Source organism: Poecilia formosa, unplaced genomic scaffold, assembly GCF_000485575.1.
Source record: "Poecilia formosa unplaced genomic scaffold, Poecilia_formosa-5.1.2 Scaffold77, whole genome shotgun sequence".
Taxonomy (NCBI): domain Eukaryota; kingdom Metazoa; phylum Chordata; class Actinopteri; order Cyprinodontiformes; family Poeciliidae; genus Poecilia; species Poecilia formosa.
The window spans coordinates 422,720-445,736 of record NW_006800016.1 but is presented as its reverse complement, the minus strand read 5'-3'; the positions used below and the strand labels follow the sequence as shown (position 1 = coordinate 445,736).

The 23,017-nt window shown below is 38.1% G+C and overlaps 2 protein-coding genes across 3 annotated transcripts; one reads left to right on the top strand and one right to left on the bottom strand.

Annotated features, from left to right (window-relative positions):
- Positions 1-11,070: 11,070 nt before the first annotated feature.
- On the bottom strand, positions 11,071-14,893 carry rps27.2 (ribosomal protein S27, isoform 2). Its single transcript, XM_007556081.2, has 4 exons — positions 14,787-14,893; positions 14,035-14,143; positions 13,607-13,717; positions 11,071-11,891 (listed from the first exon to the last, which is right to left on the bottom strand). The coding sequence occupies exons 1-4, from the start codon at positions 14,790-14,792 to the stop codon at positions 11,863-11,865; spliced, it is 255 nt and encodes an 84-aa protein (XP_007556143.1). The 5' UTR covers positions 14,793-14,893; the 3' UTR covers positions 11,071-11,862.
- Positions 14,894-16,030: 1,137 nt separating this feature from the next.
- On the top strand, positions 16,031-22,641 carry LOC103140786 (ras-related protein Rab-13). Of its 2 annotated transcripts, XM_007556080.2 has the most exons (8): positions 16,033-16,538; positions 18,047-18,107; positions 18,292-18,352; positions 18,466-18,543; positions 20,022-20,111; positions 20,417-20,482; positions 20,619-20,669; positions 20,769-22,641. In XM_007556080.2, the coding sequence occupies exons 1-8, from the start codon at positions 16,415-16,417 to the stop codon at positions 20,838-20,840; spliced, it is 603 nt and encodes a 200-aa protein (XP_007556142.1). In that variant the 5' UTR covers positions 16,033-16,414; the 3' UTR covers positions 20,841-22,641. The 2 variants fall into 2 exon arrangements, with proteins under 2 accessions (XP_007556141.1, XP_007556142.1); XM_007556079.2 differs by having other exon boundaries at positions 16,031-16,538; positions 20,417-20,669.
- Positions 22,642-23,017: the final 376 nt, after the last annotated feature.

Here is a 23,017-nt window from a genome sequence, read left to right as displayed (position 1 = left end):
TGACTTGCAAGTGGAGAAGAAGCCCGTCCTGCTGGTGCTTAAGGTAGGCTGCCATTATCAGTTGCCTGTGCTGGCCTGTGATCATGTGGTTTAGCTGTCAGATGTAATGTCATCACTTTAACAATCAGCCCAAATGTCACCAGATTCTGTCAGCGGGAGACCGGATCACAGCGCCGAGCTGATCCACACGCCGTTACTGTACATCTGAGCAGCTTGACAGCACAGCCCCAATCATATCCTCCCTCGTTAAGGCCCGGACAATCTGTGTGCGTGTGTGTGGATTTTTGCCTGTGTTTTATGCTGAACTGGCAGAGGCCACATTCTCCCGTTTACAGTGCTGTAGTTACAGACGTCTCTATGATAAAAGCCAGAAGTGTGGAGTCTTCGTTGTGAGCTGAACTGTAAGGTTGCTGTGGCGATGATGAAAGGAGAATACTGTAATAGTAAGGAAAGAAGCCGCAATTCACAAGGCTGAGATTCAATCAACCCTTAAAGCGCCACAACACACACATTATCTTGCAGATTGAAGGATTTCTCTAACAAATGTATAAATACCCATATGAAGTAAATGATTTGAAAAAAGAAATGCTTTTTTTAATTTTTATGGAAAATCTGTAAAGCACTGTATTTTCATATATTCCTGACCTTTTTTAATACTCCCATATAGAATCCGTTACTACAACTTTCCTGTAATTTGTTCTCTGTGTAAATCCAGTTGTTCTGTGAAAGTCTAACAAAGACCAAAGAACAAATAAAGATGTGCAGAGATTTAAAGCAAAGTTGTAAGCCAAGCATTGAACTCATCGTGTGTCATATGGTGGTGGCAGCATCAAGCTGGTCAGTGTCAATGGGAAAACAGAAGGAACCAAAATACCTGGAATCCAGAAAGAAAACATGTCAAAGGTTTCACCTTTCAGCAGAACAACAACTCTTTATAAACAGCCACAGTTACATTGGGGTTTAGATTAAAACATATTCATGTAGTAGAAGGGCCCAGTCAAAGTCCAGATGTAAATCAAATTGGGAAGATGAGGAAAGTCTTGAATCCTGCTGCTCACAGATGCTCTTTTTCCAATCTTAAAGATCTTCCGCTTTTTTGCGTTGAAAGTAGGCAATACATTTTGTCTCTAGATGTACAAAGCATGCAGAGACGCACCTCAAAAGGACTGTAGTCGAAAGAGCAGTGGAGAAAGAACTGAAGACAAATTCATGCCTCACTTTTTTTTTGTTTACTTGTTAAAAATTGTCTTATTTTTCCTCACAGGTCAGAACCAGGTCCTACTATTTTACTCTGCCACATTAAATTCCAAATAAAATACACAGAAATTTCCAGTAATAGTGCAAAATAATTAAAAAGTTTGTAAGGATATTTTTGCACACCACTGTATAGATGATATATTTGATACACCTAACAACCTATCAACCCTCCGAATGACATTATTAGAAAGGTAGAGAAGTTCATTGTCCTCCAAAAACCGTCTTCTTCCTTCAACAAGCCTGTCAATAATTACATCATTAGGACTGTAATTGTTTTAATGCCTCAGCTGCAGTCCACTCAACACTTCAACCCCTTCAGGACTTTTCCTAACCTCACCACTTTAATGTTGAACATTAGTAAGATCTTAAAGAGCTTTACATCATAAAACAAGCCACAAGCCTCACACTTTGATAAATGTTCCCGCTGAACGTCCGCACTTAACACTCAAATGGATGAGCCATAAAAAAGACAAAAGAAGGTTGTAGCAAAACACTTTGAGCCTTTTTTTAATTAACATTTCCCACGCTGGATCCATTAGTAATCTTTCTGCATTAGTATTTTATGTAATAGGGACGTAGGTGAATATGCATTTGCAGCTTGAAACAGATCTACTTTCAGGCTTTTAAAAGTCTAGTCAAAGTTTCAGTTTAATCTACAGTCAGCTCTGTGAGGTTTCAGGTCTACAATGAACAGACAGCAGAGGTGGTCTTATATTTTGGCATAAATAAATGTTCTTTTCTCACATTTTAAATTACTTACACTCACATTTACTCACACTTGCACGGTGGTTGTTCTCTATGAAGTGTTTGTTGATACAAAGAGTATTTTAACACCAGTTTTAATCTAAAACATGCATTAATTGTTGTATGTCATCATTAACTGGATTCATTCCAGGTTCTAATTATTAGTGATTATTAAATAGAAGTTTGTTAAAAGTCAAGGAAGCCATGACAGTTGCCACAGCTAATATTATTACTCAAAATAAGTATAAATTATGTAAAAAGTATTAGTCCAAGCACACAACCCTGCAGAACTTCATGACAGTCTCTTACGTTTTAACAAGAATGCAACAGAAGGCTTGACAACATTCAGACAGAATAAAGAGATATTGAACATCTATGAATGTCTTGTTGGGCGTTTAATAAAAATTAGAGTAAATAATTTTATAGACACAGCGCTGTTAAAACACTGTTTAACAACATCTACATTAGACTGAATGCAATCAGACTCCAGCTTAAATGTAATAATTACATGTTGTGACTACATTTTACTGTTGGAAGCACCCTCACCATGGTCACCTTGAAGCAAACCATACATAATTGTCTCCATAGCAACACAGACCACCCACACTCCCTGCGTGCTACATTAGAAAAAGTAGAGGTTGTACATTAACCTATTTCTCGTGCTGTTAGCTTGATTCAAGATAAAGGGAGAGACGAGATTCTTAATGATACCTCTGGGGACCCGAGTTTCTCTTCCTCCCCTGACGAGACTTCCACTGACATAAATGACATAAATGGGCTACAAGGAACTCCTCTGGATATCAAACTTGAGTTTCATTTGTGCATTAAGTTTGTTTTCCTCTTCCTTTTTTGTTATCCTCACTTTCTTAGACTTCCTTCTTCCTGATATATATATATATATATATATATTTTTTTTTTTTTTTTTTTGCAGATCTTTAACAGCAAGGCAAACTGATCAACCAGTGAGCCAGCATACTTAGAGTGGGTTAACTTGCAGAAGTGATTCCCACCTGTTATTAATGATATTTTTCAAATTTGATTTTCAAGTATTGCACAGGCACATTTTAAAAGATAGGAAAGGTTAATTCCTCACAAAGAGAAGCTCATATTCCATAATCATTTACAATAACTTAGCTGCTAAGGGTTTAAGGCTAAGAAAAAAAAAAAATGTCAAGGTTCTCAGAAACTGCATTACATAAATTACATAATGATTTTCAATACCGAAAATTCAGCCGAGTGAAAATGGATCAGTGTGCTGTGCCATGTGTGACCTCAATACTGTTAGCTTTGGTGTCTCTATTATTCTCATGACACTAGTTTATAAATTATCTATGGGGTTTAAGTCAGGAGAGGTTGCTGGTCAATGCATGGTTATTAAAGCCCTCATGGTACATGTAATTTCCCTTTTTGTGATTTTACAATCTTCCGTCAATTTTTACTCAAACATCTGCCCTGCACTGTTTTTGCAAGGTCCTGGTGTTGCTTTTTAGTTGGGATGATTTCTAGTTTGGTTGCTTTTAGTTTGGATCTCACTTGTTTTGACATTATTAAACCCTCTTAGCAAGGCTGTCGTCCATGTCCTGAATAAATTCGTGATGTGCACTGAATCCAGACACAAATAAATGTAAATATTACACAAGCGTTCCTTTGCAACTGAAAATGTGATTTTAAATAACTAGTTGATAATACGGTAATTTGCTGAGATGCACCTGTAGCCACTTTAAGTTCACTACAGGCAGCAGATTTAGGTCTGTTGCAGTGAAATATTCTGGCCAGTTGAAGAGAAAGGTTAAACTTCATGTTAACTCCCTGCCTGTCCAGCAAACTATTCCCTTGCTTACTTTTTATTCCTTCCTACTCTGATGCAAACTCCTGTCCACACCTGTAGGTCCAAGTTTTTTTTTTTTCTCCTCTGCTCTTTTTTTTTTTTAATCATACCTAACTGGTGCCAGAGCTATAGCTCCCTCTGCTTATCATGCTCTTGCACCCATTCATAGATGCTCAGGTGAATGCACAACCAGGCAACCACACACACACACGCATGCACGCACACACACACACACACACACACACACAGATAGGATTAAATTACGATTTTGTATTCACTTGAACTCTCCTCTTCCATCTTCTCCTCCCTCTGCCCCTTTTCCCTCTCCATTTACCTTCCTTACGAAGGGATTTGGACGACGACTGAAAAAGGATGCTGAGTTACGTCCAAACACATTTATTTCTAATTAGCATATCATCATAGTGACCGTTGAATTCGGCAAAAACAAGCATAATAAACATCCCACTGGTTTTAATTACCTTGCAAAACCCCATTGTTCTATTTCCAAGACAAGAAAACATACACCTTGCATTTAGAGCATCTTCTTTTGATTAAAAAGCTTATTTTATTTGTTAGGCAGCGTCTCTCGTTTAAGGATATGACAGTTACCAGCACTGCTGGGCTGATAAGGTGTTTTTGTGGTGTTCACATGCATAATGAGTTGCTTCTCCTGTGGTGCTGTCTCGCGCTCCGCTGAAATGTAGGTCAGGTGCACCAGAGACTGTAAATTGCCTGCTGTTGTTTGTGTGTGTGTGCTTGTGTGTAGGTGTGTGTGTGCGTGTGTGTGTGTGTGTGTGTCCCCTGCCTTCCACCTGTATGCCTTCAGGGGAAGAGCCCAGACCTGCCTGACCCGATATGGGACTTTATTGGAGCAAGAGCGTGGGTGATGCTTTAGTGAATTAGAAAACAAATGAAGAGATGGAGGAAACAGTTTGTGTCAGTGCAATAAAGCCTGCTGCAACGAACGGAGTGTTTGTTGTCATTATTTCTCCATTTGCAAAATCTGATTCACAACCGCAGAAACAGCTTTCAGATTTCTTTTTTTTTGTTTTGTTTTTTTAGTGTGAAAACAGGTGGAAACTTGTCCTGGATGACAGCACCCAATCTCTTCTCCACATTCTGTAATGCAGTTTTGGCTGAGGTCGTCCTGACCTCTCACTGTTTCAACTGTCTGGATCTGATCAATCAACCTCCTGTCATGTCGCAGGTCAAATTGACCCGTTTTAAAGTTTAAACATTTTTCTAAAATAGTTGGAATAAAAAGTTTCTGCGTGAAACTTTTTATATTTGCCTTAATAGGTGCACGCAACATGTAAGTTGAAAATGAAATTTGCAGCCCCCCTGCGTCTACATTATACATAGATGCTGTTCAGGTGAGTTTGACCCGGCAGTCAAGTTGAAGGGTAAAAAAGATTTAAAAAATGTCCAATTCTATATGTTTCCTTGCAACTATGAGACATATTTCACCCCACACAAACACACACACACACACACACACACACACACACACAGCACACCACATGCATACATGCATATGCACATTCTCACTATTCTCTTTACTTCACTATGAAAATGCGAGAAAGCAGGTGTTCATACAACTTTTGACGGGAGCCTTTTCTGTTCCTGTGGGCAAACTCTGCCCACACTGAGTGGACACTCAGCAGAAGTGGGGGGGGGAACATAAATAAAACATAAATATCTCTTCATGGCTCATTTGTCTTGCCTTAATCAGCGGGTCAATTTGACCCAGAACAGTATACATGTCTCAAGATCAATTATAAAGATCACCCTTGGAAAAAAAAAATTCAAAATGTAATACAAACATTTTTTACTAAAGATCAATTTCAAGGATAATTATTGTTTTTTTGTGTGTGTGAAGGTTTTTCAGTGGACACAAAAAAAATGTAAATCACATTTTTTCTTATGTCTAAATGAGTACGTTGTGTCGTTGATCCTGTATTTGTGAGAAATAAAAAAAAAACATCATTGCGCAAATATTGATTGAAATGGTTAGTGTTGGAATTAATAATCAGATGCAAAAATGTTCTGGAGGAATTTTTTGATTTCAGACACTACTGCATGATTAAACACTCCACGGGTCAAATTGACCCGGGAACATTATTGCTGTCCCTCAGAAAAGAACATAACGGGAGGGTTGAGTCACGTCTGTCCCCTTGGTTAACCGAGAAACACTGTGACCTTCTTATAAAGATGATTATATATTTTTATGACCATCTTTTGGTCAAAACAGCTACTTTTATTCATTTCTGGTCATTTTTTTTGTATCTCAGAAGTTGCTCTTTGCCAGAACCCAAATCACCAGGACATGCTTGCCTGCAATAATAAAGCAAACAAGATGCTCAAACACTTTGAGTCAGTAGAAGGAACAGGCTGTTTTTATTCACCTGATTGGACCTACTGTATAGTCCAATCAAGTCTATCTTCTCTGACCAGAACCTATAGAATGAAGCCATATCCAGACTTGGCACACTCCTTTGACTCTGTATTTCTCTTCTCACCTTGCAAGGTTTTAATAAATTTCTTATTTCTTCTCATCCAGAAATTCTTCCATGACAAAAGATCAACACAAAGCAGTAGGTAACTGGGAAGTAATTAAATAAAATCTGAAAAGTGAGGCTTACAAATGACAAAATAAGAGAAAATCTTGAATGTAATGCAAAATCACGCTGATTGAATAAGCAACCTAATGGGAAATAGGTGTAATTTAATCAAAATTAATGAATCTATAAAAAGCCTTCTGTTCAGTGAAAGCCTCAGAGGTTTATTATTACAGAACATTATTGGACAAACAGCCTCATAATAGACAGGTCAGGAAGAGAGTTGTAGAGTATTTGCAGCAGGGACAGAAATAACGTCTAAAGCTTTGAACATTTCATGAGTAAATGTTTAATACAACAGAGTATGGCACAGATGCAAGACTATCAAGACATGGCCATCTCCCAGAACCCACTGAGCAACCAATAGGCCAGTGGCAACTCTGAGGGAGATCCATCTCTCTGGAAGAATTTATTGGTAATGCTAATTGCCATGTATTCCACAAATGTAGATATAAATACAGAGTTGCAAGAAGAAATCAACTGAAAGAAACAGAAGAAGTCCCTTTAATTGTTCTTCACCAGCACCTTAGGGAAACAGCACACCTATGGAGGAAGGTTCTCTGACCAGGTCAGACCAAATTCTAGCTTTTAGACATAGATATAAAAAAAAAAACAAGTGTTGCAGAACATCCCACATTTGATGAATATAAACAGTACCTAGAACGCGTCATCCCTATTTCGAAGCACTGTGATGGCTGCATCATGCTGTTGAGATGCTTTTTCCATCCATCGATAGATGGATGGGGTTAAACTCTGGCTAATGTTGAAAGGAAATCTAATAAGGGTTGCAAAACATTTGAGACTGGGGCGGAGGTTCAGTTTCCAGCAGGACAATGACTCTAAACGTGCTGTCTGAGCTACAGTGGAGCACATTAAATCAATAAAGTAATGCCCTTAATCTATCAAGACGAATGTCTTAGCACATGAAAATTGTTGTTTTGGAAACCATTCATTGTCAATCCGTCTATCCATTGACTGCGCCTTGCTTGTCTATGTGTGCAGCCTCACCATTTATCATCTTCCTCAAAACTTACTGTCATTCCTTTATGCTAAGCCCATTTCCTGCTTACTCTGACAAGAACTGAAGTGTTGCCTAAAAATGAGAAAAGGTTCACATGGTGTGAAGCGCTACATCTGCTACTCTGTGACCAGGGATGTAAAAGTTTGACCACCCCAGATCTTTCTGACTCTTCAAACATCTCCTCATAAACGTCCCCTCGTGCCCAGAGACATTCGCAGCGTCCAGGCTATTTAAGCCACATAGTCAGAATAATTAATGCAGGAAATGGCCACAGATGGGAATGATTAATTTCAGGCTCTGGCAATCTGACATGACTGATTGTGTTCGCCGGGTCACCTGACTTTTAATGCTCACTGCAGTTCATGGGAAGCATCCATCACGGTGACCCTCAGTCCAGCAAAAAGGGTGTGTGTGTCTGTGTGTGTGTGGGTTGGGGAGGGGGGTCTTGTTAAGCTTATGTTTATTAATTTATCAGCTGTGTGATGTTGGAGCAAAAGGGACAGCTACTTTGTAAGATTATATTCAGCAGAATGTACTCCTCCCAGGGCTCTGTGACTAGTTTCACCTTCTGCAGCCTTATTCTTACACATATGTTTCATCATGCTTGCCTTCTCTTTTTCTACTTGTACTTGTCCATCTATTTTCTGTCTAGCTGTCTTCAACCTCCATGTTGTGCTGTGTGACAGTCGGGGATTTCTGTCTTCTTTGTTATGGTTACAGTTAAAAGCATCTTTTCACCCTGTGGATGCTAATGATAACTGAAGATAATACATTTTCTAAGTATTGTGCTGTTTTCAAAACATGTAAGCAAAGAATTAGAATAAATGAAGAATATATTTGATAGACAGTCAAACTGATCATCCATCTTTTCTTTTTAAACAAAACAACAACAAAACAAAAAAAGATCAAGTGGTAAATAAAAGCTTTTTCACTCTATATTAAATTTAAGCTGCTCATTTGCTCAGGGACTTCCATTCTGAATTTGAAACGCTGGTATTTTGTTTTCACTACTGCAAAAATGTGTTGTTTCAAGCATCTAAATCATTATACAGCAACCTCCAAATACATTGTGAGGATGTATGAAAAGCTTTCAAATAAATGTACACCATCACACTAAAAAGTAGAAAACTCCAGCCTTTAATTTGAGTAGAAAAAACATCTTAAATGTTCTTTTTAAATTCTCACTGCCATAATTATTATCGCCCCTGAACATTTTGATTTAAAAAAAAACATGACCAGTTTCCATTCTTGCACACATGATTTTATCATTACTACTGGCAGAAGTAGTCTCAAGCTACGAGAAAATAAATTTGTTCTAATATTGTAATAAATAAATTCAACAAATAACTTGTGACAGAAGACGTCTTCCTCCTCTGGACGAAGCTGACAGGCGTCTCTTCTGTGATATAATGGAGGTCTGTCGGGGGTAGGGGGGGGCAGCCAGACTCCCCCCACCAGCGTTTACCACAGTTATTTATAATGTATAATGACTCTGTCCTTGGTGAGAGGAGGCTCAAACTGTGCGCTCAGATGAAATCACTGTTCACTGTGGTTCTATACAGGGTTTACCCCCCACTCAGCGTGGGAGTTTGCCCGGTTGGACTCAGTCGGAGGGGAGCTATTTAGCTCTAACCTTGATCAATTCTTGCTGCACTCAAAGAACCTATGTTCTACATCATTTCGTACGGCCTTGTCATTTCTGCTTCTTGATTTTTCTCTCTCAATAGCTCTCTTTCATAACAAATTTTGATTTTAACCTTTTCCATTTTGCTAGATTTGATTCAGGGAGAAGAATGCGTGCAGCTTGCCTCAGCACTGACAAAAAAAAAAAAGAAAAAAAAAACCTCAATCCTCGCTTTTTCAGATTTCTCTGCCCTTCACTATTGATCCTTTCATTCCATTTTCTCCTCGGCTTCCAACACACACAGAGCCTGGCACACACGACTTCAGATTATCACCACCAGCTTGCTCTGCTGAACGACCAGAAAACACAATGCAACATAGATAAATGTCACCAATACAAATTGCATTCAGGGGTAAATTATAATATCAATAAATATTTTTACTCAACAATAAAAAACAAAAGCACATACATTTCAAACTTAATGAGAACAAAAACAAAGCGATTCCATGTTTATTAGGCCTATTTGTCTTCTATGGGCTTCATAAGAAATGGAGATGCAATCGTTACAGTTTAGCGCCCTCTGGTGACAGATTTATGTACTTAGCAGTATCACCATCTTCTTTAATCTGTGCTTTTGAGAAGATCTCATTATTCTGTCCCCTCTGCCTTTCACTGCCGCCAGCTGGCTACAGATGTGGAGTCTGTTCTCAGGAAAGGTTGAGCCAGCTGCTTCAGCTGCACCCTCCATCTGAGACTCTGTCTGGGGTCAGCTTCCTCTGAAGTCCAGGAGACGCTGCCGTGCCTGCAGGCCGCCTGGTGTCAGCGCTGACCAGATCAGGCCTCCTGCAATGTGATGACGATGTGCTCAGACCTCACAGCGTCTCGCAGGCATCCACAGAGAAGGAAGCAAGAAAGCGTCTCTCAAACTGAGACTAGAAAGTTCATTTCTTTTTAATGCAATGTGATGTTTGGAGAATTAAATCTGCTCATTCATCCTCTGGGATCAGTTTCCTGAACATGTATTTTTTTTTTTTACAACCAAATCATGTCAGGAGCTTGAGGAATAGGAAAGCAACGGGAGCAAAACCATCTCTTTGGGCAGTTTCATCAAGTTCCTCAACAATAACTCAAACACATTAGCTGGAAAACAAACTAACTTCAAATAGTCCAAAAATCAATACAATACTTAACAGTCTCAGCTGGAGTGATTGGTGTATTTTAAATCCTTAATGTTCTCTTATCTTTATGTTGACACTGAAGCGCTCTGAATGAACTGCAAACATCAAGGAGTTTGTTTATGCTTTCGTTTGAGAAGCAAGAGAACATTTCACTGTCATCAAAGTGCAAGAAATGTTATGTCCTGAAATAAACTGAAGTTACATGTTAAATATTCACAAAGCTCTACCTCGACATCCCTGACAGAAAAAAAAAATTAAGCAACTGAACAATTGGAGAAACATATACATTGACATTGTTTTTAAATTTAACATGATGCAAAACTGAAAACTACTGTGGTCACTACAATTATCTAACTAAAAAGATGATTGAAATGTCATAAAAATCAGCAAATACATCATAATGTCCAAACTCTCACTCTCATTTTCCTTTTATACCGTTACTTTTCCAACTCTCCATATTAGCATCAGTTTTTGCAATGATTGTGGAGGTAACATCTAAGTTTATAACTCCTTATTTTTGATCTTATACAATTTTTAACCGTTACAAGCACCTAAAGTTTGGCTTTTTGAAATGTTACTAAGTAAATAAATCTGCATACTATATAGTTTCCCTTTTTAATTGAATTACTGAAATATAGTTTTTAAATAGCTGATGCACTTGTACTTATCTACTACACCTTCTATGATTATTAAATGTACTTGACAGCAATTTGTTAGATGGACAGTTAGGCAAAAGATGAGTGGATGTTGGCAAATGTATTTGAAACAAATCCTGTTATTCACTCAATAAAGAACACCAGTCACCTTTCCCATGATTTTATTAACAAGTTGTGTCGACACAACACAAACAAATAGGCATAGGCAACAATGAAGTTATCATTGAATAATTCCAGAAAGGTGCTTCAAATATTCACATTCCTTCTGAACTCAATTCCCTTAATTTCCACAGGAAGTTGAAGGCTCAAACCTACAGCTACACTCCTCATTTTTATTTAACATATCACCTCGGGGCGCCGCGTTTCACAAAGCAAGGCTTTCCCCATAATCAACCCTCAAGAGTGACGACAGCGTTGAGATATTAATGCTCAAGGCTGTTACATAAAACTGCAGCAAAGATAATCTGTAGACTCTCCATTTCTTAAAAACAGCTTTAGTGTTTTCGAACAAGATCTGCAGGAATCCATTTTGCTGGGTAGCCAAGTCTCATTACTAAAGATCAATTTCCCACGAATGTGTGGCTTAAAGCGGTAAATTCAGACCCACAACTACAAAACAGGATTCCTCTTCATGAGAATGTGGTAAGCTGACAGTGGGGCTCAAAACCCGTCAAAAGATAAAAAGCAACAAACTGGATGACAAACGTGAAATCATTTCAACTTGTGAATCCCAGGTTTATTTAGAGAGAACAATTAGAAGATATTAGGTGTTTGAGGGATTCCAGCCGGGCCAGTTACTTCTTTTACACTAACTGCTTCACATGATTTATTCCTGTCGTCTCCTTTCCTTTTTTTCCCCCCACGTTGCATCTTTGGCAGCGTCACCTGACGTCCATCAAGTTCTCCTTCTCACATGTGCAGCCAGGTTTGGTTACACTAGTGCTGTTTTCTCCTGAAAGAGCATCCTGGATGAAACGGAAAGGGGAGGAAATTGGTCAAATAATCCATTTCAGTTTCAAACAAAGAGCCGTAGTTACATAAGGATAAAAGAAGTATGTAGAAAAAAAATGTTTAAAAACCCAGTCAAAGTGAGTCATAACAGGTACTAGCTGTGATGATCTGCTTTTTATAGACTGAATAACTACAAAACAAGCATGAGTCTAGAGTCAAAGGTTGAGGCTGCGCCCATGCAGATCAGAAAGAGGCTGTTGGTTACCAGGGCAGCAGAACGCACGACAGAGCGGGAGAGAGCGTCGAGAAAAACAAACCTCGACCTTCGGGATCGGCTCATTCACTAAATAAAGTCATCGCTTCTTCTAGAGGCTCAAGAGTCGTGCAGCAGTTAATCCACTCTTTTTTCCCCCCCACAAAATAAACTAATCAGTAGTGAGCTTAAAGCTACGGCAGAATGAAAACAGGAGTCATTTGTTTGTGCTTGCAGTTGATTGTGCAGAAATGGATCAATAGTGATGAATTCCTCACACCAAGCACCGACAGTTACTGTTTGCCTCGATAGACACCCTGTTCACGGAGAACATCATGAAAGGGCAACACAAAGGCAAAGGTGGGAAAGTTAACCACGACGCAACCTGAAAAATGTTTACTGTACTATGTTTAGATGTAAAGCCTCTGCTGCCTACACGGGTCAGGTAGACACAGAGTGCTTCACAAAAGTATTCATGCGCCAGCGTTTCAATGTTTCGTCAGGCTACAACCACAAAATCAATGTGTTTCACTAGGATTTTATGTCACAGAGCAACAAACGGAGGAGGGTAATCTTAATTGTTCTAATAAAAAAACATCTAAAAAGTGAGGCATAAATCCCTGTAGGTGTTTACCTACTTTTACTGTTTTACCCATACATACAAATCCGGCGCAGCCACCTGCCCTCAAGAGTCACTTTGTTCATAAAAGGAGTTCAGTAACTCTACGTTAGAGATGACTTATTCCTTAGAAAATGTCACAATTTCATTTTACATCTCAGGCAAACAAAAGAAAGGCAAAGAAGCAAGAAGAGGTACGAGTCTGTGTAATAGGGCGTCACTAAATGCTTCTGCCGTTTGATTTTGAAATCCTCTCATCTCTGATGGATTTACGTGATTAGAGAAATAACTGTTTGAGCTTCGGATTACACACATTACTTAATGCACATGGCTTCTGTGTATTATTCCAGTCGATTCTTCGCTTGGAAGTCAAAAGCTTGATTTGACATGGTGTTGAGGTCATGGTGTTAAATCACAGCATTTAAAGTTAACGGAGCGACGCCTGTGGGGTGCAAGATAAGACAACGAGTAAAACGCACTACTTCCTTATTGGAAGCGTCGTGGCTTTAAAAAAGAAATTCTCCTAACAATACTTTTTTTTTTTTTTTTTATTGCCATTGTAATAAATATCAAGACCACAGTGTCAAATTTATGATCTACACCACTCATCACCGAGAGCAAACTCAAGAGTAACCTCTGAAAAACACCGTGAACAAAATCTGCTTTGTTGTGAACGCACAGCACTCGACAATTTCAGAAACAACCTGTAAGGAGTTAAATAAACAGGTGCGGGCGATGAAGCGAAACTGAAATAAACACCTTGCCACACTTAAAATTGTCGTTTCTGTGAGTGTCAAATGGTTGACTTTAACATGAAGGGGATTTTCCAGAAACAGAGCTTCTGGTGGTGTCTCTACCTTCTGTCAGGCGAGCTTTTCCTCCCGTCGGCTGGCAAAGAACTGTGGAGCAGCCGACACACAGCACTACTGTCTGAGCGTGGCTGAATACTGTGGTGATCTTGTAGCAACCTGCAAAATGCACACAAAAAAAAAAAAAACAGTAAGAAACACATCATGGAGGTCTTAAGCCAAACGAAAGAGGGAGCTGCTGCTATGTGACGAACGTAATGGCCGACTACTGGTGTCCATGCAGCTGTTTGTGTAAACGAGTCAAGTGAAATCTCGCTCGCAAACAACCGCAAGAGTCACTTTCTGCCTTATTTGACACCCCGATCACTACAGGTTTAGAGAAAGGGCAACACATAAAGGCAAAATGTACTTGTAATATTAAATAAATTTCTTTTAGATTACAGATTATTGACTATAACGAGTAGATTAACGCACACCTGGACATTTGACATCCATGAAGTAGGAGTTAGGACTCTGCACAAGCCGTTTCTTCTTGTGTCTCCTCTTTTCCTCCTCAGGACTGGGGTGCAACAAATCTTTTGCGAGCTGGAGAAAAGACAGGATAACTTATTAGAAAGTCACATTTAAAAAATGACTTAAAAAGCAACAGCAATCATGTTATTTTTTTTAAATGATTTGAGAACAAGTTGAAAAGCACAGGAAATAGCTTTTATAACATGATTACACAAAGGCAAAGACTGTGACCTGAATGTAGGTTTCACTTTAAGGAACCATGAGAGATAAATAAATAAAGGTTACAGCAGTAAATAAATGTACATTTTTGGACATATTTTTGGACATTTTTGGACATATGATAGCTATATCAGATTTTATTTCTAAAATATGAAAACATATGTTTTTTAAAATATATATATTTGAATACAATGCAATTGGTTGGGCTTTAGTATTAAACTACAGAACCAGTTTAACCCTTTTCTACCTAAATTTGACTTAAAGGGAATTGAAGAAGGCTTTTAGACGTGTTTTAACCGATCGCGTTGTTTCTCCCTCCGACACGTGTTCTCGCCATATTGCCTTGCTTCACATTTCCACATTTACATTAAAGCAACACCAAACAACTAACCAAATCACGAAAAAACACAAATGTCAACTCCAGTACCGACTTCTTACAGGGTAAGCCTACTCTTTATATCATGATAATAACTTTACAAACGGTATTTTTACTTACGGGCATGTCTGCGTGTTTCCAGCAAAGACTCTCTGCAGAAAGGAAAAGAGAAAAACTCACGTCGGTCACGTACCGGAAACTGCTGGCTGATGGGAGGAAGAAGAAAACATCATTATAGTCAATGTAACATTTTTTTAAAATAAAATAGGTGTAGAAAATTGGCAACATTAATGTTAATAATAACCTACGTTACAAACGTTTTTTTATTTATTTTTTTTTCAATCTAGTAAGATTTCCCTGAAAAAAAAGCGACAGAAAAAAATATTTTGCAATTTAAAAAATAAGCTATATTAAGTATAGTATTAAGGAGGAAAGAAAAAGAATTATTCTTCATCAATCTTGATTTATTTCATTTCGTAAAATAAATATAATTCACGTGTAAAATAAAAACAAGGTTTTAGCAGAAAGTGACTCGGTTCTTGTTACCTGCAGGGGGCGCTATGTTATTGTGTTCTTCAGATGTATAAGCCATGATTCTGTCACATATGAATTATTTTATGGCCTTATGGACACAAATAGGAAGGGGCGCATTCCAGTGAATATAAAGGCTGTATAACACAAGTTTTATGAGTCCTGGAAAAATATGTTTCTGCAGAATAAGTATTTTCTTGTCTTCAGGAAAATAAAATTAAGTACTTTGATATGATGTTTCTGCCCACAAGCCTTGTTAGGTTTTTTTTTGTTGTTGTTGTTGTTGTTGTTGTTGTTTTTACATTTCCTTTTTGTATTAGTTTATTTATGTTTGTGTCCTTACATTCTCTATGAGTCTATCTGGGGAAAGTCTTTCTTGAAATTTCCCATGCAGGCAGAACTAAATTGTCGTTTTTTGGTATCTTGTGCCGCTGTTACAATCTCAAGACGTAAACCTACCGCTATCTATGTAACAGCCTAAATTATTACTAAGCTTTACATTAAAGTTTTGCTGTTAGACCTGGGCAGTAAACTCTCATGAACAAATTAGGATACAATATAAATGTTGTCAGTGGACAATTGGACATATCTTATCACCATTGCACGCAATGTTAAAAATGACTTTTGTGACACAATTTAATGTTTCTAATGGTTTATCTTTGACTGGAAAACCTTGAAGTGTGAAACTTGTAACGTTTTTTTTTTTTTTTATCTGCCTTGTTATTCCAGGAATAAACAGAGCTTCTATTCAAGTGGCGCCATCTAACGTCCGGTCAGTAAAAGTTGGTCACTCCCATAAATCACTCCCACTCTACGTAATTCTCCCAGCCAAAGTGGAATTTGGGCCGAGTTTTTTTTTTTTTTTTCTTCCCCTACAGCCTGAAAACCACGTAGCGTTTCCAATGTGTTTGTAAACGGTGGGATTTGGATACTTTTAGTGCAGAAGAATGGAGTTTTAACAGCTCAGGCGATGAAGGTTTGACCTTAAACTTGCATTGTAAACTTTGGATGGAGTTTGTTGTCGCCCAGTCCAAACTAAGCACCGAGGCACTGAGGGGGATCGGAATTTACCGGTTAACAGGCTGGGAGGGGGAAAACGAGAAAAGAAGACTGGCATATCTCAAAGAACAAAAAAGGGAAGTTTTTAAACTTTTTTTTTTTAAAAGAGACTGCTTAAATCTTCCCCTCCTCCTCTTCCTTCTATCTGGGCTCCAGCCATGGCGAAAAAATACGATTTCCTCTTTAAACTGCTGTTGATCGGGGACAGCGGAGTGGGTAAAACGTGCCTCATCATCCGTTTTGCTGAGGACAATTTCAACTCCACATACATCTCCACCATCGGTACGTGAGAATAATGTTTATTTAACTGCAGCCTGTCTGCGTCAGCGCTCTGAAACTTGAGTTATGAGCTGAATAAATGTTTGCTGACATTTCATGATCCGTTGTTTGATTCCGAACACTGTGCAAACTGGTTTCTGAGACTACTTTCATGTCTCAACTAGTCTCCACTTTATTTCTCATATCTTCCTTTTCTTTTTTTCTGTGCTTTTTTCTTTTTTTTTTTATACCACTGCATGATGCATCCCATATCTGAGCTTAGAGTTTAGATCTGTTGGTGTTACTTTCCAGAACTTGCTCAGGGTTCGATGGGAACTTTCCTGGATCTGATGTGGTTTCATGGAACCTTCTTGGAACCTTGAAATGTATGAGCAGCATTCATAAAACTTCTTTCAACTTTGCAGGTTCCCTAGGTTTACTTGGCACTTTAATTGAACTTTCCTCGAGCTGTATCATATAGAACTTACTCTGTACCTTCATGTCTGGTACTTTTTCTGGAATCTGGAACATAAGTACCTTTCCAGGTAATCTGTATCATCCATGAAACTTGCTAGGTACTGTCATTAAACTTTCACAGAACTTACCCAGTTGGTTTCATTGAACTTTCCTGAAACCTACTTGGTGGTTGCATGAAACCGAACCTTAACAGGATTTTCAAGGAACTCATCAGGTACTTGCATTGAATCATTCTGTAGTGTTAAGTGAGCACTGACAACTTTCCAGTCACTTTCATGGAACCTTCTTTAGCAGGAACTTTGTTGAATTACCAGGTACTGACAAGAAACTTAATAAATATTTTTCATAAAACTTACAAGCTACCTTCATGGATTTTACAGGGTAGTTCACAGAACTGTTGTAGAACAAATCAAAACTTTAAAAGGACTTGCCATGTTTTTTTATAAATGGAAATTTTAATGCCATTCACCAGGTGCATTCATTAAACTTCTAGGGAACTTAACTCTCATGGAACCTACCAGGTATTTTCATCTAACTTTAATTTAGGAAGACCAATAAGTTTCTAGTAGCTTCAATGAAACTTATAAAGTACTGTAATGGAACTAATTAGTTTAAGATTACTTTTAAATACAGACTTAAACTACAGGGTTTATTCTGTTGCACTACTTTTTTTCATGTTCTTATTTAATAACAGTCTCTGTCCTGACTCTCCCCCCACCCATCCTATCTCTCCCTTTACTGATCTCATTGCTCTCTCTGAAGGTCCACCCACCCTCATTCCTATCTCTCTTACCATCTCTGCATTCCCAAAAGAGCTGCTGGCTTTCTGGCATGCAGAGTTTAGTGCTGGACAGCCCCCTCCCTGCTGTCTGTCAGCTTGTCCATCCTCAAAGGAAAAAAACAATTCATGCTTGCTTGTGGATGGGAGTGCACACGGTGGAAATGACCAGTTTCCACCTTACCAATACTGCGTGCAGTGTGTGTATGTTTGACTTCCTATCAGGGGTATTTTGCTCATTTTGCCTTTTCCTGTCCTCTTTTTCTTTATCTCCCAGGCATTGACTTTAAAGTAAAAACAATTGAAGTGGATGGAAAGAAAGTGAAACTACAAGTCTGGTAAGACGTGTCACTGAGGTGGTTCTTTGTTTTGTGATGTGTTGAAATCAATAAAATATATATTTTTTAAGATGTACAATTCACTTTAAATGCAACCTTTTAAATATATATATATATTTCTATGAGTCCTGCACATGCATCACTGTATGTTTCTGGCTTGAAATGCTTTGACTTATTGGTGCAGGGACACAGCAGGACAGGAGAGGTTCAAGACCATCACTACTGCCTACTACAGGGGAGCCATGGTGAGGACTGCACACCCGTAGAAGCTGCAGGATGGATAACATGTTGCATGTCTTCTCTTTGTGCTCACTTTGTATGTTGTGACTGAACACTTAAGTTGTCACTCTTCTGCCAGGGCATCATCTTGGTTTACGACATCACTGATGAGAAATCCTTTGAAAACATCCAAAACTGGATGAAGAGCATCAAGGAAGTGAGACTGTTTCCATTTCCATGAGACTGAATATTGCAACTGTTGCTCCTTGATGACTTTTTATTATTAAAAATTATTCTGATTCATTATGACAGGAAAACAGACTTTCAAAACCTTCAAAAATACAGAGAAAAGTGCATTGTGCTCTCACATTAATAACTCCTGTTTTGATTGCGTATGAGATTCTAGTTCAGGGCCAAATTGTAGTAAAAAATAGGGAAGTAAATTCAGAACAAAATAGCTTTATTGAAAATTAAGTTTTAACTTCTGCACAGAAAACCTCTGCTACTACAAATAATAATATATTTTTAGTCAAGTTTAGGGTAATAATTCCTATATTTTTCATTACAAAATTTAGAATGGGAAAACAACAGGAGGTTGCAAGAAGAGTGTTATAGTTAAAGATGATACTTAAAAAATACTCTGACTTGATATGACACTGAGGCCAAAATAAATCAAACATTTTCATGTTAAAGTCCAGTTCCAAAGCATTTATAGCAGTTTATTCTCTTTACATAGAAGAAATGGTTGGTCTGTAGGCAGTAACAATGACCATCCTATTTAAAGCGAGCACTAAAAACAGAGCATATATTGAACAATATCTGACCAGACGAACTATGTGCTATACAATACGTATGTATGAAAAACATTTCAGTGTTAAGCTACAATGTTTTGCGAATATATTTATATCTCTGATTTTTTTTCACACTCTGTAAATTTGAAGGAGAGTTATTCCAGACAAAATGTTTACTGCTTAAAACACAAAAACAGAAACAATCTTCCAAAAACAACCTGAACTATCTCTTTAATTTGTTTGGTAAAGCTGATACTTGCTTGCAGTTTCTGACTGAAGCTTCAAATCTTGTCACAATAGTCAACTTAAAGTAGCTTCTCTGAGCAGCTATCACAGTTCACTTGAAAGTTAATCGTTTTTTCAAAGCAAGTGAAAAGGTGGCGGTAACTGGGATGGGGGTTGACCTCAACTGAGAAGACGGAGCAAAAACTATCTGGGGCGGCTTACTATCAAAATTGAAGAAAGCTGAAATCAAAAGTCTTGCTTTGTTGCTAAAGAAACCTCAGAAAGATTTAAAGGGCATTCACTTGCACAACAACGCAGTGCGAGTGCTCCACTATCAGCAGAGACTCTGTCCTCCACCCTCACCACAAAATTTAATACCGGAGTCAAACAAAAGATTGTCCAAACAGTTAGGGAACAAGTCATGTTGATTTATGAAGTTGCAATAAAAGTTATTGGTTCCAACAACCAACAGTGTTGCTTGTTTGGATTAAAATGATGCATTTGTCTTTCATAAAAAAGAATAACTCTACAGCTGGCATTGAACAGGAGAACCGAGCATGCTCCGAGTTTACTCTGCAGCAGATATCTGATGTTAAATCCCATCACTCTAGCAGTGATGATTAATGCTTATTTTCAGCTGACCTCCTCTAATCGGATAACTACGTCCCCTGTTTCACAGAATGCATCTGCTGGGGTCAGTCAGATGCTTATAGGAAATAAATGCGACATTGAGCCGAAGCGGAAAGTGTCCAAGGAGACGGGAGAGAAGGTGAGGAAACCGATGTGACTGTAATTAATGTCTACTATATAAACTGTGATACTTAGGCTAGCTTTGTATGCCTATTTCAACTCTTAAAGCATTTGTTTTGTGTTGTGATTGTATGTGACACAAAGTAACATGCATAAGTGACAGAAAGATGATACATTGTCGGTATTTTGTACCAAAAAAAATTGTACCAGACTAAGAATGTTGAGCACACTGTATGTAAAGAACTGGTGACCTATCTTTAAAGTTGCTTTAGATAAGAACCAGGATGTGGTTGTGAGTCATATTCTTTATTCTAATGTCAACAGCTGGCAAAGGATCACGGTATCAGGTTCTTCGAGACCAGTGCAAAGTCCAGCATTAATGTGGAAGAGGTGAGTCACAATGAATCCACCACGACTGCACACCTCACTGAACTTTTGGGCTTGTTTTGTGTAAACGCTGTTAATGTGCTGCAAAGGTTTAATCTTATTTCCTCTGCTTCTGTGTTCCAATCTGTCTGCTATGCAGTCTTTTCTAGCTTTGGCAAGAGACATACTGTATAAATCCACCAAGAAGCCGGTATGTCCGTTCGTTTTTTTTTTGTTATAAATGTATTTCCTAACAAAAAGTAAGAGAACATGTTTGTGACGTTTAGCTGCTTTTGTCGTTGGTGAACAGGGTTCGGCGGGAAAAGAGGTGAAAATCACCAGCAGTACAGAGAAACCCCCCTCAAAGTGTGCCATTCTCTAGAAGTGACATATGTATGTCACAGACATTTAAGAGCGCCGTGGAAAAATGCAAAGGCTTTCTGTCTCCATCTGCTGGCCAAAACTGGTCCAATACCTTCAAGTGCTGAGAGTTTGTTTTTATATCCAAACCGTTGTTTAGTCCACAAGAATTTTAGCATGCCCAAATTAATTTATTATTCTGAGACTTTTTTTTTTGTGATTGATTGTTGCCACAAAAACATGCTGAAAGTGTCCAAACGCCTGAACTCAACATGTTCCATGTCCCCTGTGTCCAGTCTAATTCTTTATAGCATATAGCCACACTCTTTATCATTCCTGCACTGGCACTGTTGTAATATTATCATTTTTTCATCTGCGCACATGCTGTAGCAGCTTTCAGGAGTTTGATAATTCCTGAAAATCAGAACATTTCAGATCAAAGACTTTTTTTTTTTAATGATTTTATACCATTTCATGTTTAAGTCCAAGTGCCAAAATTCCAGTCAAATATGTTTAGGTATTTTAAATGTTGGAGCAGGTTATTAGAATAGAAATGTCTTTAGTTATTGGCTCAGTTTCCCATCAGTGTTTACGTGAATATATAATGCATATAAATGGGCGTACATTAGACTTTCAATGATTTATTGAAATCATTCTTCTTCTTTTTTTTCTTGGGGTAGAGAAAAAACATTGAACAACTTTCATGATTTCTAAAAACAAGAATTATGTGAACAAGTTTGAATTCACATACAGATGTATATACATACAATTTTGAGATCTATACATACACTTCCCTGTGCATAGAACGGTTTCATTTTATCGAAACGTGGCTTTTAGGTCAGATGGGCAGGGCTGTTTTCCCAAATACAAATTAAATCTGGTTTGCAGAAGGCCTACATCAGGCTCGTGACATCCAGACAGAATTATACCAGAAACTTGTTAAAGTACAGTAAGCTCAAACCAAGGCCTCCTGTTCTTGTTTTAAAATGTGGGGTGTAATCATTCCAACCTGAGGAGGAAAAATGCCTTAAATTTGTCATTGAAGTCCCAGAGATAACGAGGAAATACTTGACATTCTGACATTTGTTTTCTATAAATTTGCCACGCGAATACATTGTATAAATATCTTAAAATAAATATTAAGGATTCCCAAGTCGGCATTGTTTACTCCCTGAAAAGTAGATGACTGAACAAGTGTTCTGCTCCATTTAGCAGTCAACAAGAGTGTGTCATTAAATGTTAAAGATCCTGATGACGTCCTGTTTTCCCTCCCCTGGAGAATTTTTTTAAATCTCTCTCCATCATAATGAATCCCACAAATGGAATCCAAACAAAAGCCGTTTGTCAAACAAGCCCTGATTTACTAGCTGAATGAAGAATGTAGACGACGTCAAGCAGAGATCTAGAAGTGCAATCTGAGAAGCCGAGGGAAGAGACGGAGGAAGGATGGGTGTTAGTAAGTGAAAGGACAGGATGTGAGAGATGAGGAAGCAGCAGAGCATGCATGCCTCTCGCGCTGAATTGATTGAAATGGGCTTGCCTTTTATCTGAAGTGCCTAAACGTTACTGCACATTAGCTTCATCTGACGTTGACTGTCTCCCTGCTCATGCAGTTTTTCAAATGCTGAAAATCACTCCCACTGCAGGTGTTAATCATGGCAGCTTTGTTTTCTGCTTACAGACCAGAGCTCTTGAAAACCAGATTTGTTTTGTTTTGTTTTTTTGGTCATATTTGTTACACTTTTATTGTTTTGGATCTGCCATTGTAAACGGACTTTACAGACCCGATTCTTTATTAATAAAAGTCAAATACTATGAAAGTGCCCCTGGTTGTGATTGTTTTTAATTGCTTCTTCGTGAATCATGATTACTTTCTCATACAGACTGTGTAAAATATAGTTTATTGTTTGATCTTAAATGTGATTGACTTTTCAATCACATTTGAAAGTTCTTCCAAAATTGTTTACAACCATTCACTTTTTCTACATTTTGTTATTCTAAAAAAAGAAAGCTAAACAAAATACACCATAAAAGAAAGTGATAATGTGGTAGAAATGTTTAATAAATTTTTTTTTTTTTTTTTTTGGTCTTTACCAGCAAGGCAAACTGATCAACCAGTGAGCCAGCATACTTAGAGCGGCTTAACCACGTCGCAGAAGTGATTCCCACCTGTTATTAATGATATTTTTCAAATTTGAT

What these genes read in the sequence shown, in the direction of transcription:
- rps27.2 (XM_007556081.2), bottom strand. An exon ending in CATGGATGTCAAATGTCCAG is followed by an intron (nt 13,718 to 14,034) that starts GTGTGCGTTAAT and finishes TGCATTTTGCAG; the next exon opens with GTTGCTACAAGATCACCACA. An exon ending in AAAAGCTCGCCTGACAGAAG is followed by an intron (nt 11,892 to 13,606) that starts GTAGAGACACCA and finishes CGTTTCATCCAG; the next exon opens with GATGCTCTTTCAGGAGAAAA.
- LOC103140786 (XM_007556079.2), top strand. Translation starts at nt 16,415, where the DNA reads ATGGCGAAAAAATACGATTTCCTCTTTAAACTGCTGTTGATCGGGGAC. An exon ending in CCTACTACAGGGGAGCCATG is followed by an intron (nt 18,353 to 18,465) that starts GTGAGGACTGCA and finishes CTCTTCTGCCAG; the next exon opens with GGCATCATCTTGGTTTACGA. An exon ending in CCAAGGAGACGGGAGAGAAG is followed by an intron (nt 20,112 to 20,416) that starts GTGAGGAAACCG and finishes TAATGTCAACAG; the next exon opens with CTGGCAAAGGATCACGGTAT.